At 43.3% G+C, this 16,737-nt stretch overlaps 1 protein-coding gene across 7 annotated transcripts in view; it reads right to left on the bottom strand.

Moving 5' to 3' along the window:
* bptf (bromodomain PHD finger transcription factor) overlaps window positions 1–16,737 on the bottom strand; it is a 47,469-nt gene that overhangs the window by 6,871 nt on the left and 23,861 nt on the right. For 3 of the 7 annotated variants that reach the window (XM_066641606.1, XM_066641604.1, XM_066641609.1), the window contains 18 exons: window positions 16,339–16,468; window positions 15,965–16,100; window positions 15,397–15,705; window positions 13,467–15,309; window positions 11,038–11,162; window positions 10,824–10,952; window positions 8,567–8,717; window positions 8,348–8,468; window positions 7,818–8,052; window positions 6,430–6,600; window positions 5,686–5,825; window positions 5,376–5,505; window positions 4,993–5,210; window positions 4,594–4,867; window positions 1,762–2,660; window positions 1,545–1,627; window positions 1,196–1,421; window positions 657–943 (listed from right to left, as the gene is read on the bottom strand). In XM_066641606.1, coding sequence (XP_066497703.1) covers window positions 657–943; window positions 1,196–1,421; window positions 1,545–1,627; window positions 1,762–2,660; window positions 4,594–4,867; window positions 4,993–5,210; window positions 5,376–5,505; window positions 5,686–5,825; window positions 6,430–6,600; window positions 7,818–8,052; window positions 8,348–8,468; window positions 8,567–8,717; window positions 10,824–10,952; window positions 11,038–11,162; window positions 13,467–15,309; window positions 15,397–15,705; window positions 15,965–16,100; window positions 16,339–16,468 — 5,607 coding nt within the window. The remainder of the gene's footprint in view (window positions 1–656; window positions 944–1,195; window positions 1,422–1,544; window positions 1,628–1,761; window positions 2,661–4,593; window positions 4,868–4,992; window positions 5,211–5,375; window positions 5,506–5,685; window positions 5,826–6,429; window positions 6,601–7,817; window positions 8,053–8,347; window positions 8,469–8,566; window positions 8,718–10,823; window positions 10,953–11,037; window positions 11,163–13,466; window positions 15,310–15,396; window positions 15,706–15,964; window positions 16,101–16,338; window positions 16,469–16,737) is intronic. The other 4 variants (XM_066641605.1, XM_066641607.1, XM_066641608.1 and 1 more) reach the window with 4 other exon arrangements.

The following is a 16,737-nucleotide window of genomic DNA, read 5'->3' as shown; positions in this document are numbered from 1 at the left end:
AACAAAAATAAAAGCACAAGTCTTTTTCTTCAAGGTTATTCCCACATCTAAACTCTCTTTAGAGTCAATGATAAAGTACAGATTTATATGAAAACATTTTCGTCTGATTAACTGAATAAGTGTCGGAAATTCAGATGTGCATATTCAAAAATGGAAAATGCTATTTGTGAAGAAGTACTTCAAAATAATAAATTATCCATTCCATTCATTCATTATCTGTAAGCGCTTATCCAGTTCAGGGTCACGGTGGGTCCAGAGCCTACCTGGAATCATTGGGCGCAAGGCGGGAATACACCCTGGAGGGGGCGCCAGTCCTTCACAGGGCAACACACACATTCTCTCACACACTCACCCCTACAGACACTTTTGAGTCGCAAATCCACCTACCAACGTGTGTTTTTGGATTGTGGGAAGAAACCCACGCAGACAAAGGGAGAACACACCACACTCCTCACAGACAGTCACCCGGAGGAATTAAACTAAATAATAAAAATGTCAAATTTTTAGTTGCTTAAGCCAAACTGACCCCTGTATGCTTTCTTTGGTAATTAAACATATTTTAGGAGAAACGTTTTTTAAATCCTCCCTAGACAAACAAATCTACAACAAGCTTTAAAGAAAAAAAGCTTTCTTTGAAGTGTCTGTAAGGCCCTTACTTGGACTCATCGTAGGGGGTTTTGCATACACAGTACAACTTGGTGTCTCTCTTGCTGTCCTTTGAAGACGTGGAGATCATCTTCTTCTTCTTGCTCTTCGAGGAAGAACCATCACGGTCCTCGTCTCGTTTGCGTTTGTGGCTGGAGGCTGTGGAGGTGACCGGAGTGGTAGCCACGGCGTGGGCAGCGGCCTGGGCACTAGCGGCAGCGGCTGCTGCCTGAGAGGCTGCGGCCTGAGCCTTTTCCTTCTCCCTTCTGAGCTTATTTAGATCCTTCCTCAACTCCTCCTGAAAGTGAGACAGAACCAGAGTAATATGAGTAAGTATATGATTCCTTCTGACGGCATTCTCGGCTCTGTCAAGTCTGGTTGTTCATATTTTGGTTCAGAAATGGGCTGATGACTCAATAAAATCGACTGAAGCTGATTCACTTTGGGCACATTTTGATGAAACGGTATAAAAACAATACCAAGTCACATCCTTTTATTTATTACCCCCCTTCGGTTTTAAAGTTAGGCCAAATGTGCGGATGGCACTCACCTGCACTTCCACCTGGAGCTCCTTATCCAGCAATGCCCTTTTCTTCAGGATTTCAGCTTTGAGCTGTTCCTTGTGCTTGAAGAGCAGAGCTGAGAGCTTACTGGCATTCTGTTTACTGCGCTTCTGCTCCACAGATTCCTCCCTCTTCCTCTTCTTAGCTGCCTGCTTCTCATCCTTGTCGATCTTATCCAGGATGAACTTCATCACCTGGTTACAAACGATCATCCTGGAGAAAGAGGGCAGAGAAAGAATATCAGACATTTTCTTTGTGTAAAAGGGACTAGTGAAAAATGTCCAAGTTAAAGGTGGGGTCAGAATCTCAGTGTGGACAGTGCAGAGTAGTTCTTGCCTCTGGTTCTCCTCCCTCTCGGCAGGAGTCATGCTTTTCTTCTGTTTTAAGTGCTCTATGACGGCGTTCTGCTTCATCACCACCTGAAGCAGTTTCAGAAAGCTCAGTGAGACTCACGACAGACACTTAATATTCACAGTACATTAGAATAAAAACACAGGCAATGCAGTTGTTTTTGAATTTGAGATGACTTAATGTATATGAAATGGCAGTATACCTGTTTCTGCAGCATGTCACTCTGATTGGTGGCCTGTTGAGCATGCTCCCTCTTAGCCTCCTGCTGCTGTTTCTTCTTCTGCTGCTGCTCTCGTAGCTGCTGAATGCGCTGGAGTTGCTCCTGCACACTGGCTGTCTGAATAGTCACCACATTCTGGATTTGATGCGTCTGTACCTGTCCTCCACCCTGCTGCTGGATTTGGATGGGGAGTTGTAGCTTGATCTGCTGGGGTAGGGTGCCCTGTTGCGCTTGGGCTTGAAGTTGTGCTGCCACCTGATTCTGGATGTGAGAGAGCACCTGCTGCTGCAGCCCTGGCACGCTGAGGAGTTGAGCGGGTAGCTGGATTTGGGGACGAACTTGCGTTACCGTGGTTTGGGTCACCTGTGGCGCTACTGCTATGGAGGCTACCTGTGCTTGAGGGGAGGTAACCTGGGTTATGTCGGACACAGATACGGGAGGAGACTGCTGTATAGGAGGTGGAACGGGCAGGTGAGGTTGAGGTTGGGGCTGCGGCAGAGTTTGAACCTGAACGGCCGCTTGGGGTAAGGGCTGAGGCTGGATGTGGGGCTGTGGTTGAATTTGGGGTTGCAACTGGACTTGGGGTTGCAACTGGACTTGGGGTTGAGGCAGGGGTTGAGGTTGGGGTGGAGGCTGGGGCTGAAGCTGGGTCTGAAGCTGCGTTTGGAGCTGTATTTGACGTTGTGGTTGAATTTGAGGGTGTGGCGTTGGCTGAGGGGAGGTCAGTTGGGTTTGTGGAGTTGGGAGTGGAGAAGCAGGTGTTGGGGTTTGGGCTGGGGTGGCTGGATGCTGAATAGCTTGGGGTGTAGGGAGGGAGGGTGGAGATGATGGAAGGTTGGAGGGCTGGACAGGAGGTTGGGCCTGTACTGCAGGTTGCCTCGCTGGAGAAAGAGATACAGAAAGCATTTGTAATTTATGCAATTTATACCATTCTTATCTACAGTTTATTAAAACTACAGTCCTATTTATTAAAAGAGCGCTGGCCAATTCACTGTGGTGAAGATTAACAGTGACAATAGCATTAGTGAAGAATTGAAGAAAAGTTGTATGGTATTTACCCAAGAGGAGGGCTAACGGGGGCTTGTATTCCTTACTACACTAAGCCTGGTCTATCACTACAAAAAAAACCCTACAGTTGCGTGAAGGTACATAATCAAAAAATATAAACGTTCCACACTGATTAAAGTAATGACTTTGTTATTACAGCACAATTTAAGGGACAATTGATATTTAATAAGCAAGCTCCAAAGTTTGCATCCTCTTGATAAACATTCAGAGTAAGAGTAACAAAGATGAAATCAGGAAAACAGGGGGAATCAAAAAGGGTGTTCAGATTCCAGTATTAACTTCGATGACTATAAAACAGAAACGGGAGAAACACTGACGCATGAAAACTCGACCAAGAAGTGGAAGACCAAGAAAAAGAACTCCAAAACTGACAGTTAAGTGGAATTCAAGTCTACATCTCCACAGTAAAGTGCAGGGATTGTTTGGTAGCAAAGCAATGCAGGAAGTCGTTGGTTACTTCTAGAAATAAATACACTTGGAGTATCCAAAAATCCTGAAAGGCTATTAACAAAACACAGTAATTCCTGGTCAAAATTTGTGTGCGGTGAGAAAACAAAATGCACGAAAACAAATTTAAAAGCAAAGCCTCTTGGCATCAGTGGATTGAAACAGCTTTAGAAACAATGTAAACATCTGGACAAAGTTTTTATAAAATTGTTTTGTCATATAATTAAAGTCATGTCCTGGTTTCTACATTAACAGTCCATTTTAAGAGCTCCACTTACCATTTAGGTGTGCTTTGTAGTTCTACAATTACATATTCTAATCCATTTATTGCTCTGCATACTCAGCACTGTAGCGACTGATGTGTTCGTAGTGTGCTAGTGTGCATTGTAGATCAGACACACACATGCAGTTGGAGTTTTCCCCAACACCACACTGTAACTGTCTAAATAATGCCTGCACTGAGGTGATCTTGTGGAGTCTTGGCTTTGAATACAGTGAAATGGGGCTAAAGGTATGAAGAGGAATAAAAAGACTACCGTCTCTGGACGGTTGCTGGTTCGAACCCCAGAGCTGGCAGGTCATGACCGAAGTGCTCTTGAGCAAGGCACCTTAACCCCCAACTGCTCCTGGGGTGCCATGGCTAGAGCACTTCGGTCATGACCTGCCAGCTCTGGGGTTCGACCCAGCAACCTCTAGGTATGTGTGCTCACTGCCCACTAGTGTGTGTTTCACTGAACACATTGGGTTAAATACAGAGAACAAATACCTCTGTGTGCACACACAGTGTCCAATGAAGTGATTCTAATTCTGATTAATGTTCATGATTCATGGCTGATCGGTACACATTTTAATACTTCTTAGTTTTGAACTTTTGTGTCTTGCCCTGCTTGTGTAAGGTGTCAATGGTCGTCTTTTGGACAACTGTCCAGTCAGCAGTCTTCCCCATGAGTGTGGAGCCTACAGAACTAGACTGAGAGACCATTTAAAGGCCTCTGCAGGTGTTTTGAGTTAATTATGAGCTGATTAGATTGTGGCACCTGGTGTCTTCAATATTGAACATTTTCACAATGTTCTAATTTTCTGAGAAACTGAATGTGGGGTTTTCATTAGTTGTTGGTTATAATCATCAAATGAAAAGAAATAAACACTTGAAATATATCAGTCTGTGTTTAATGAATGAGTATAATACACAAGTTTCACGTTCTGAATGGAATTACTGGAATAAATCAACTTTTTCATGATATTCCAATTTTATGACCAGCGTCGGTATGTAAACTTGAGCACACACTAATATCTTACCTGGCTGTGTGGGAGTTGTAGGTGTGGCGTTTGTGGCGGCAGTGGTAACAGAAGGGGTTGTGGGGCTGGGTGTGGAAACAGTGGGGGCTGCAGAAGCTGGTGCAGGAGGCATGGGGGTAAAGAGGAAGCGCTGGACTTGGCCGTTAGGCATGGCTGCCTGCATAAGCTGCTGCCCAGGGCCTGGTATTACAGTCACCCCTTGTGGGATGACCTGGAGTTGGCCTGTAGTCTGACCTTGGCCCTGGATCACCACAGTCAGGCCTGGATTCCCTCCCTATATGAAGGAAAAAAAAAATAAAACGGATATATCCCCCATGTTATCCCACATACAACCCAAAAAGTTTAGTTAGGGCACTACAAAGTGACACACAAACACTTGAGTATGGAATGTGTACAAACCTGAGCACCCTGTGTAAGTTGCGTAAGCTGAGCGAGGGTTAGTTTAACCTGGCCCTGCTGTGGCCGAGCGCCGGCGGGTGTCTGGGGTGTCTGCGGCTGCCCCGGAGTGGAGGGTCGAGGGGGAGTGCCAGCGCCAGCCTGCACTAGGCTGCTACTGGTCACAGCCTTGGACACAGGGGCTCCCCGAATGATCTGTGTCACCACTTGCTGGCCCTGACCTAAGAAATCATTGGAAAGGCTCAATGTCTAACAATGCATTGCTTAGGTCTTCAAGAAGGCTGTGACAATTATGGTTAAACGCCTACAAAGAACTCACCATTGAGCATGCAGCTGACTAATTGTAGCATGCAAATATTGACTAGAGATAAATGTACAAAACCTACTTGCTGGAAGAATACCTTGCTGAACCATTAGGGGGGTGCGAATGATGGTCTTGCCTAAGGTTGTGGCCTGCTGGATAGGAGAACGAACCACCGTCATCCCTGGCCGGAGGGGTGTTCCAGTCATAGTGACCTAACAATGAACACAGTGGTAAGCCTCTTCTAGGTTAAGAAATAAAAAATGTTGATGCTATGTTTTGGGTCAAAATAATTAGCAATTTTTTTTTTCATTGGCATAAATATATAGAATAAAAAGTACCACAAATATATCTTCAGGATAAAATAGGTATAGTGCCTCAAATAAAAATCACACCTGCTGTGTTGAGGTGGTGGTGGTGTTGGGTCGGATGCTGACAGTGGCTGAGCGTGGCTGGAATGATGGGAATGATTGAACAGTGCCTGCTGTGCTGGATGGAATGATGCCCACCACCTTCTGCTGTACCTGGACCACCCCTGTAGAGACATTTGTAAATTATGTTTACAAACAGGGGTAAACAATGCAATCAATCATACCTTTAATCCAAGATGGCATTGACAGCTTGCAACTGTATGATGAGGCCACAGTTCATGCTTTTATCTCAAATCGTGTCATGACCAGGGAAGAACCATTGTCCTGGACAGCCAGCTTGCCAGCACAGTTTTTGTGTTTATACGGGTTACTACACGGTTTGAGTACTAACTAAACTGTGTCAGACACTGGACCTCCAGGCCCCATGTTGAGCACCCATGGTTTTGACCACCCTGTTTGTGCATTGATATCCAAGGTATCACATTGTCAGTTGAAAGTATGTGTAAAAGTATTTCTTATAACAGGCAGCCTCAAACAAAACAGAGCAGGAGTTAAATAAGACTTTAAGACAGAGATTCAGTACGCCCTACAGCAACTAATCTATAGCAGTCATGGCAAACACACTTCTTACATCAGACTAGTAAAACTCGAGACCACAACTGGCAAAAAGCCTTTCCTCTGATGGACATTTCTCAATAGGGTGGCTCTCTGTGTGGGGGCAGGCCTACTTATAGAAAGCATGCCAGAGCGGACCGAGGCCTGCCCTACCTCCTTGGGTGGTTGGCACATTCACTGTGACTATCTTGCTGTTGGCAGGCAGCGGCAGTTTGGCGGTGATGACATTGCCGGCCTTCGAGCCTGGAGCAGCAGCGATCTGGAACGTTTGCCCAGACGTGCTGATGCTACTTGCTGCTACTGTGGTAACGGAAGTTGTAGAGGCTGCAACATACATGATCGCCAGTGATCACCACAAGAAAGCTGAAGCAAATAAACGGTTTGTGGCAGTGGTGCCCACAACCATCCATGACCACAAAGACAGTTACTTTACTGAGCACAAGTTATACAAACTATTCATATTTGCTTTTCAACATACGCCATGATAGAGAGCAACAAAAAATTGATGCAGGTGGCCCATAGAAGCTATTTTATTTTGATCTCCACGTATATTTGTGCCAGATAGTAAGTGGGCATCACTGATTAAGAATGTCTTCCAAGATGTACCGACAACCATGCATTCTAATGAAACTTCACAAGTTTACACAAACCAAAAACGTATAATAAAAATAAATATAACAAACTATATAGACAAGTAGGGTTGGGCGGTATACAGTAATACAGTATACCGCAATAAAACTGTGGACGGTATTTCAAAATTACGACGTGTGGTGTGTCAATTTTCCCTTCTTTGCCTTTAAGTACAAGGCCAGTATTCATTCATGTGCATTTAAGAGAGCCACAGGGAGGGGGCACTGTGGGAGTTCACTGAGTGCTGATATCTGTCTGAAAACTGGTGGAGAAAAACACAAGTCCAGTAGCCCATTGTAGTTGTGAGTTTAGCACTGAGTTCATGTTAAAAGAGAGAGATATGAAGCTGAAAACAGGCAAATTCCCAGAAGACCATTCACTTGACTTTGTGTTCACTGGTATGAGGCTTTATCTTAAAGTATGTGTGATTTGAATTGGAGTTCACAATAAAAAAGTAAAACATCTGCTGTGGTGCGCTAAACCACAAGTGCTAGCCTGTTAGCTAGCCAGCTACGCTTCAAAACAGCACAGAGTCTGTCGTATTTCACTTATATTCGTGTTAAAATTTGCTCTCTCAGAAACTGGGTTTTATTGTCAATACATGTGTCGGTGTGCACTGTCAGCGCAAAAACCCTTCACTCAATGTTGTGCGTTAACGTGGTTTGGGTCACCTGTTGCGCTACTGCTATGGAGGCTACCTGTGCTTGAGGGTAACCTGGGTTATGACACTTACGCAGCCCGAAAGTGTATAATGTATACCGTGTTAATATTTTGAGACAGTATGAAAAATGTGGATACCGCCCATCCCTATGTAAAAGTTTTTTTTTTTACACCCAAGACATTGAGGCCAAAAATAAGCAGGCCCATGCAACAAAAATAAATGTTCTCCCCATTATCCCTGAAACACTGACCTGTATCTTGGCCCTGCTTGACCCAGGAGGCAAAGCTCTGGTGGAAGTTCTTGTTCTGCTGGAATGTCACAGGAGTACCTATCTTTGTGGCCAGTACAACTTTTGTTCCAGGGGTCACCGGACTGGTGAGGGAGCCTACCACAACCTTCTGGGTGGAGGATCCAGCGCTGGTAGGTGTGCTGGTCAAGGTAGATGAAGTTGTGGTGCTCCCAGGTTTCTGCTGTTCCAACCGTTTCTGGAATACAACTCTGACTCAGAAATCAGAAGCTCATTTGCAGAGACAGACACAAGATGTGAAACACAACACGGGGAGATGCACATAACTGAAATCAATACAAAGACTATAGAAACAGACAAATGTTGGACAAAGTCGATTAAGGTATTAGAATAAACAGAATATCACAAAATATTGGGATATTCCGACATTCAACAAAGGCCCATTGGAATTTTTATTATAAATAGATCTGGCCCCACTTTGGCTTTGTTTGCTAGGAGGGGAACCCCAGGTGGGCAAATGTCTAATTTCCCACCTGCTGGGCTGCCAATCTCTGGTGCTTTAGCTGAGCTTCCAATTGGGCCTTGACTTCTTCTGCTCTCTTCTGCACACTAACCTTAGATGGGTCTGCTGCCTGTGCCTTTTCTCTCTCAACCCTAAAAAGAGAAAACAGTTTAATTAACAAAACTTATGTTGTTTGAGAGAAATTTATCTTATAAGATCAACAAGATCTCATAAGCATAGAGCATCACACCTTTCAGTAAAGGCTCGTATCTCCCAGAGCTCCAGATCCTCTTCTGGCACCCACGTTTCAATCACTACAGGCCCTGTCTGCTTAGAAGGCTCTGGTTTTTTTGGTCGCAGAGCACTGGAGCGCAGACCTTTTCTTTGGGGTGTGGGGGTCTCTGGGGATGTGTAAAGAAACAGTATAGCAGATCATTACTACAGATTATAATCATACATATAATCATATAAAATATCCTATGCCAATCCATTAGACCTTACATAGGGCCCAATCCATTAGACCTTACATAGGGCCCACCCCACCCTTTTTTCTACTGGCAGCCACACAATTTCTATTGTTCCAACAGAATTAGATTTAGATTTATGTGTTTGCTGTGGCCATTTATGATCCGATTAGCAACCAGCTCATTGAGACCATCACATGAGTACCTACATCACCCCCTGCATCACTAGCTCTTCACATGGATCATCAGGTAAGCACCTCCCCTTGTCAGTGTTTCGCTGAATTAAACCCACAACACCTCCAGAAGGCTCAACAGTGAAGTCTAGCGTCCCAGACCCACCCCTTCCAAGCCAGCTTTACAGTCCTAATTTATCCTTTACCATAAACAACCGTAAATTCACACTGGCCTCCCTGGTGACTAAGGCTGTACCTAGCCCCACTGGCACCGTTAATGCATGCTCAGTGCCACCAGTTCCATGTGAACTTTACGTGCTACAGCATCAGCTACCACAACAGCACCTTTACAGTGCATTTCCCCAAGTAATCTGTGGTCTCCTTATCCAAAACCACTGACTAGACCTTTCAGTTGTTTCTGATAACTCCTTAACTGCTGCCCTCAGTTTCTGTCCCCTGATGCCAAACTGCACAAGCAGGGATGTGGCAGACTTCCCACCCGCGTTTCTTCACCTCAGCCGCCAATTCCACATACTTTAGCTTTTCCTTTCAAATGCTTCGCCTGTTGCATCCTCAAATGGAACTGTTAACTCTATGAAATAAACTATCCATTTACCTTTAGAGAACAACACCATATCTGGCCTCAGTGTAGTTAACGCAATGTACTCTGGGACCTGCAGATTTTAACCTACGTCCACCAGCAATTTCCAATCTCTTGCTTCACCCCATCTACCAATATTTATAGCCTGTGCACACTCTCGGATACTTTCGCCCTCACACACAAACCTAATCACTTTATTACTACAACCACTCGCCAATGCATTTACTTCTAATCGTTTGCTGTCCAACAAACATGCTAAAACCCTTATCATAATCTACAACTAAGGTCTTCACCTACCCACTTTCCAAGATTTTGTGGAGTGGTAAGGACATCATAAGTTTCTCCTAGCAAAAACTTAATATGACTTGCCTCCATCGCCCACAATTCTTGCCAAGTGACCTTCCGCTTCTCTAGATTCTCCCAGTGAAGCCATTGGCCTTGTTTTGCCTGTGATGCTGCTGTTGCACACCTTGCCTCTTCTGCCTGATCGTAGATAAATCTAATCATCATTTGCCTTCTCTCTGGTAATGTGGCCTTACTAAAAGCTTTCCACGAATCACCTGAATCAAGGTCCCCTCTTCTGCATTGCACTTGGCCAATCACATCCCTTAGCTCTAATGAGCTCCTGGCTACCTGCACTACCATTTGTGCTTTTGTGACTGGTGATGCAGTGACCCACTGCATCCTTTGATCCTGCCAAAATCATTTCGCGACTCACCTGAACATTTAAATTTCTCAACTACACTTGAGTGGTAGCTCCAGTTTACACTGTGGCACCTAGTCACTTGCTTATAGCCTTGTTCATAACCTTTTCCACCCTCTCTACATCTGTGATCGAAACATCAAAAACTGTCAACGGCCATCAAATACGAGGCAGTAAGCCAAACTGCAAACACCACAATTTAAATTGATCTATCAATGCTATTAACAGCTCTCTCCAATTCAGCCTTTATTCCCACAATTTGGTCGGTATCATTTAGCGCTGCATCCATCTACCTAAACTGGTTTCTCCAGTACTGTAGGAATAATTTCTCCTGTACAAGAAAATATATTGGACTGATTTATGAAACAGAAAAGAGACAATTAAAACCCCAAAGCTTTCAAGGGTGTGTAGCACACTGGGCTAAATTATTTGCACATGCAATTGAGTTAGAATATACTACTGAAAACCTACTCTTAAAAGGGGCATGTGTTCTAGTGCATCATCCCCTGTCTTAATGTCAGATATTGCACATTTAAGTCTGTTTTTTTCCCTCCACATCACCTTACCTTTAGGAGTTTCAGGCACGCCCAATGGACAAATGATTTTCCTGATGCAGTATTCTGAACGAATGCCATAAGGCCCCACATCCCTCCGCTTTATAATCTCTGTGGTGGTGATATCTGTGTCAGATGTTTCTGTAATATGAAAGATGTGATTAGGCACTTAAAGAACATTGGCAGTTCTGTGGGAGACCAGAAACAAGAAAGAAATCATACTCACCTGTGCGTGTGGTTCCAACTGCTGGAGAGGGCTTCACTGCCATGTCATCCCATCTGAGGCAAGCCCAGAGCAGCCGTAACATCAAACTCACCCCTGCCAAAGACCTCACAGTCTGGAGCCGGTACCTATGATGAGAGACTCACTCAGACCAAGGATTCAACTGCAGCTACAAATCAGCATTGCATTTTGGGTCAATTCATATTAAGGCAGCACAATTTTTTTTTACATTCCATACATCTGAGATTTTCAGATTTGTGAGAACAGTCACATTAATATGTTGGCTAGAATAAGATACATAGCTGATATGCAGCCATGTTTTTTTTTAATAAGAACAGTCAAATCAGAATTTTTGCATTTTATTCCTACTAAATTTATTAAATGTCACAATTCGTTGTCAACAGTGCTGCAGCTAACATGCAGTTTTCGACAGAGAAAGCTGCGGAAGCATTAATGCATCTGGCTGGTAAAGATGTAATGTTTGCAGACAAAGTTTGTACTGCTAGTTTGTTCATTTGTTAGTGCTCATGATGCAGGTGGAGTCGTCGAGTTTTGACTGCAATGTGAAATTGCTCCTTTACCTCAAACGCAATTTATCAGCCTAAAGATATCTGGTGCAAAAGCTTTGTTTATTTAGCTTTGCATTGGAGGAAATGGCTAATCTAGCCAAAAAGCATGTGGGGGAAAAAATAAAAGAAAACCAGGTCAGCTTAGTTTAGCAGGACCGCCATTAGCCATACGGCCATTGTCACAGGGGTGTTTCTGGCATTTCAAAAACAGGAAAGCACAAAATACATTCCCTTGTCATTGGAAGGTCTGAAGAAGCTTTGGTGCTTCATATCAATGTCTTTGTTTACATGTGGTTTTTACTGTATGATTGTGTTTTACAGCAAATATAGAGGGGCAGGACTAATAAATGCAGAAATTAAAAAGGAGCACAAAGTTCTGTTCATAATATATAACACTCATTCATTATCTGTAACCTTTATCCAATTCAGGGTCGCGGTGGGTCCAGAGCCTACCTGGAATCATTGGGCGCAAGGCAGGAATACACCCTGGAGGGGGCGCCAGTCCTTCACAGGGCAACACACACATTCACTCACACACTTACGGACAGTTTTGAGTCGCCAATCTACCTACCAATGTGTGTTTTTGGACCGTGGGAGGAAACCGGAGCACCCGGAGGAAACCCACGCGGACACAGGGAGAACACACCAACTCCTCACAGACAGTCACCCGGAGCGGGAATCGAACCCACAACCTCCAGGTCTCTGGAGCTGTGTGACTGCGCCACTACCTGCTGCGCCACTGTGCCGCCCACACCGGCATCAGTGTTTTCCTTTTCATTTTATTTAAAAAAATAAATAAATAAATACTATGTTATAATAATGATGATCTACCACCAAAATAGAAAGATTAAGAACATTTTGTTGATTTTAAGAGTTACAATTATTTATGTAACATTTTAGAGTAAAACATGTGAAGATTAAGCTGAGTGCAGCTATATGGAGTTTTATAAACACTAACGCCCCAAAATGTCTCCCCACCACTTTCCTTTACAATATTTCAGACACACACTCAGATGAAATAATACAAATTCAGCAGTCCCCCTCTCTCTGTGAGATACATGTGTAAATTATGCAAAGTTCTGATCCGTCCTGCTGAGCTCACCAATGCAGAGCCAAACAGCCCCAGAAACACACAAACTGTGCTCTGTTTTATTTCCTATTATTCATATATATATATATATATATATATATATGTAAATGACCTCATTCAGCTCCACTGGGCGATAACGCTGTATTTAAGACTCTTTCTTGATTCCACACATTTTGCGCTGAAGAACATACTCTCTTTTGGTTCCAGTTGGGAACAAATTTATCTGGAAAAGTGCTATGTGAAATATGGCTGAACTAACAGCAGAAGGTGAAATAATATTTAAACATGCATTCGCGCACAGGAATGTTAGGAGTCAGTCTATCAGTCAGTAAGGTAAAAAAAAGTTCAAGACATTGTCAAAAACAGATCGTAGGTCTCTGTTGCTGAGCTTAGTGAAAATGCAAGTGTGTAAAAATGCATTATGTCATAATTGAGAAGCTGAGAAGTGTGCGCGTGTGTGTGTGTGTGTGTATATATATATATACACACACACACACACACACACACACACACACCACATATATACCGTTTTTTCGGACACAACTTGTAGTAATTTTGAATACACCGGACCGGAACAATATCCAATATTTTAAGAATATATCATGTCACACGCTTACAGTGACCACCACTGGTCAAAGAGGTGAAATTGTTGGTTTAGAAATGCTTACAATAAGTGAAAACACATTTTGGCTTTCTGACTTTTGGAAATTTTCCTCAGACTAAATTTTACATCTAAAACAAAAGCAAAACAACGTCCAAAAATAAATACAAACCTCCACGTGATTCCAAACGTAGGTCTTGGAGATGGATACGGCCAAATGTCTAAAGCTGGTTTGGCATTGTAGTTAAATATGGGAACTTCCCTAATACCGCCTCGCCGTGCAAGCTTCTTCAACTCGTCATTGGGAAGGACAAAAATGCTTTTCTTGCTGCTCTTGGTTACAAACTTGCGGTAAGAAGGCAGGGCTGTCCCTGACCGGGTCTTCTTGGAGCGGGAGAACTTCACCAGTCGTACCCTGTCTTTTGTGGAGTACTCTTTACTCACTGTCATGGAGGACACAGAGGAACATGAAGGCCCTGATTTTGCATCAGTTAGTGTTGCTGTTACAACAGTCTTGCTTTCCTCTGTTACCTTGTTTCCCAGTATCGGACTAGTAATCTTGGTTACCGTGGTTGTAGTTGTAGTGGAGAGAGTAGATACTAATGTGGAGGACTCCAGTTTTGGTTCCGCTGATTCTAATGAGGCAGAAAAGTTACTTTTTACAGCACCATCATTCACGCTCAACTCTTTGTCCATTAACTGCACAGTATGCGACTCAGTGGACATTGTAGTGGTGGTAGTGGTAGTTGTGGTGACTTGTGTAATTATGGTCTTTATTCCACTACCACTGTTATTGCTGTTCTCAGGAATGTCACTGCTAAGGCTAGACTCATCTGCAGATGGAATGGACGATGGGCTGAGAGATTTAGGCTTGGTTTCTTCAGTCTCAAATGACACTACCTTGGCACGGTTACTAAGCACATCTGGCTTTAAGCTAGCTTCTGTTGGGGTAGGCTGAGAAAGAGCCGAACTATTGGTAGAGTCAACAATGCCTCCTGTGCTGTTCTCCAGCTTAGCCACTTTCTGTGGTGGCAGACACGTCGAGTCAACTTTTGCCAACACGGGTTCTTCATCAGGCTTAGCCTTCTCTTTCTTATCCTCTTGAGTTAAATCACCATTCATGAGTGACACAAGGGGTTCCTTTGATTGTACCCCTTGTGTCATGTCTTCTGTGGTCTGCATAATATCCTTAGAGTTAATATTATTCGTGAGATTTGCAGGCAGAGAGTCCAGAGAACCATCTTTTCCATTTACGTGCACTGGTAAAGATTTTTCTACATTTAAGCCATTCTCACTTATAGAAGAACTGTTTTCGTCTGGGGTTTCCCTTTCTTTATCCTCAGCTCTGGGACATGCAGCTTCAATTTTTAAGTTCGAATTTGTTTCTAGGTCTTGCTGTGAACCTCCATTAAGCTCAGTTGTTGTTGCATTTGTGGCTCCGTTGCCCGTTTGGTGCTCTGCTTCCGTCCCTATTTTCTGTCCTTGGTCCGCTGTTTCAGCTTTTGGACTGGAGCCCAATCTGACATCAAGACTGGTAGTCTGTTCTAAAGAATTAGGCTTCACAAGCACTTCATCTTGGTCAAATTCAAGCTTTTGGACCACAGGGTCTTTATCCTTCATTACTGGACCTGTTTCCCCATCAGCGTTGACAGCTTTGGGCATATCAAGGGTGGTTCTGTCAGTTATCTTTTGGTTTGTAGATACTGTTGTTTTCACCGGATCTTCTTCCACCTTTTCTATAGCTGACTTAGAGATGGGCGTTTGCTTCAGCTTCTCCAATCTCTGCCTCTCTTCCACGGTAAACTGTTTGACCCGCCGCTCCAAAAGGCCATCTAGCTTTGAGGTTTTGACCTTCTTCTTGTAAGCTGTGCGCAGTAGGAAGCCCTCACTGACATTCACAACTTCACGATCGAAAGATGTCTGAGTGGTGTCTGCGATGACAGACTCTTCACCGTCAACAGACTCAGCCTTGACAGTCTGGTCATCCAACAAAGCTGAGGGTGTGCCAACATCAGCTGTAAAACAAGAGGAAAGCATTTGAGAAAATGTGGATATGAGAAAAAAAAACATGAGAAATGAACGACTTATTTTTATTATATTACCTCTTTCTTCACTGGGACTGCTCGAGTCAGCAATGCAAGTGTCCATCTGTTCAGAGGATTCAATTTTGCTCAGTTCATCACTCTTTTCTTCAGCCTTCTCGTCCACCTCCATTTCTCCCTCTTCTTGCTCACATTTCTCTGTCAGTATTTGCTTCTCAATAGATGAATATTCTGGTGCAGATTCAGGAACAGAATTATGGTGTTCATCTTTTACAGGCTTTTGGACGGGTTCATGGGCTTCATGCGTTTCTGAAGAGCTGTTATGTTTCTCTGAGTGGGATGCTTCTATTTCGTTGCCAGTTTTAGCTGCTGTAAATGTAAGAACACATTTGTCAAAATGTTTCTTTAGCAAGAACTAAAAATCTGTCTACACCTCACTGCACTAAAAAAATCTTCATCTTTTTTGAGTCTATTCTTTTTGTTTCAGAGTTCTTTGAATTGCTTGTTAATATAAATGATCATATGAATCAAAAATGCAACCACAAATAATACTATATATGATATCAACCTGAGTTAATGGGTTTGTAAATCTTGTGCAGACCAACATGGAGAAAAAAAAAATGTATACCCTCAAATTGTTTTCTGTAGTTGACATTTGTGTTTCCTGGCAGTTTCTGCAAAAAGCGATGGACGTGGGTCTTACTGATCCAGCACCAGCCTCCGTAACCAGTGACTCTGTACTCCTCCCCTTTCTGTTTCCACACCTATGACACAGTAAAGATATATACACATTTTAAACAATTATCACTACAGCATTATTTGCCCAAAAGCATACAGTAATGTGATCTCATTTTCAAAAAATCAAAAATTAGGTTTAGCGTAATCTGTGATAGGAGCAACAGCAGTACGATGAATGTAAAGGTGACAAAAATGCCTAAAATTATACAAAATAGGCTTCCCTGAACCTCAAAAAATCCTCAAAAGAATTCACGCTGTTCTTACCTGGTGCTTAATCGGGAACGTGTACTTCACCCACGTGGCCTGCTGCATTGTTTCTTCATCCTCCAGTTTTTTCTCTCTTTTTTTCACCTTTTCCTTCTCCTCCCTCTCCATGGAAGTCATTCGAAGAAACCTATGGGAGCACAGACAGAAAAAGTGGGGGGACAAACTAAATTTGGCTAAAAAAAGAGCAAGGTGACTTTGTGACTTGTTTAATCAGCGGTGGCTGACCTTACACATTACATTTGTGGGTAGCTTGGGGCAAAGACATTTGCTACACAAGTACAGGGCTTTAAAAGAGTGAAATTTCACATTTAAAAGTGTGTGGGGGAAAAAAAAACAATTAAGAAAATTGCAAGCATCCGTCGGCTTAACTGCATTTCTGATTTAGTCAACACCACA

The sequence above is a fragment of the Hoplias malabaricus genome, chromosome 13 (assembly GCF_029633855.1).
Source record: "Hoplias malabaricus isolate fHopMal1 chromosome 13, fHopMal1.hap1, whole genome shotgun sequence".
NCBI lineage: Eukaryota > Metazoa > Chordata > Actinopteri > Characiformes > Erythrinidae > Hoplias > Hoplias malabaricus.
The sequence above is the reverse complement of the archived record's forward strand: the minus strand, read 5'-3'. Positions and strand labels throughout refer to the sequence as shown.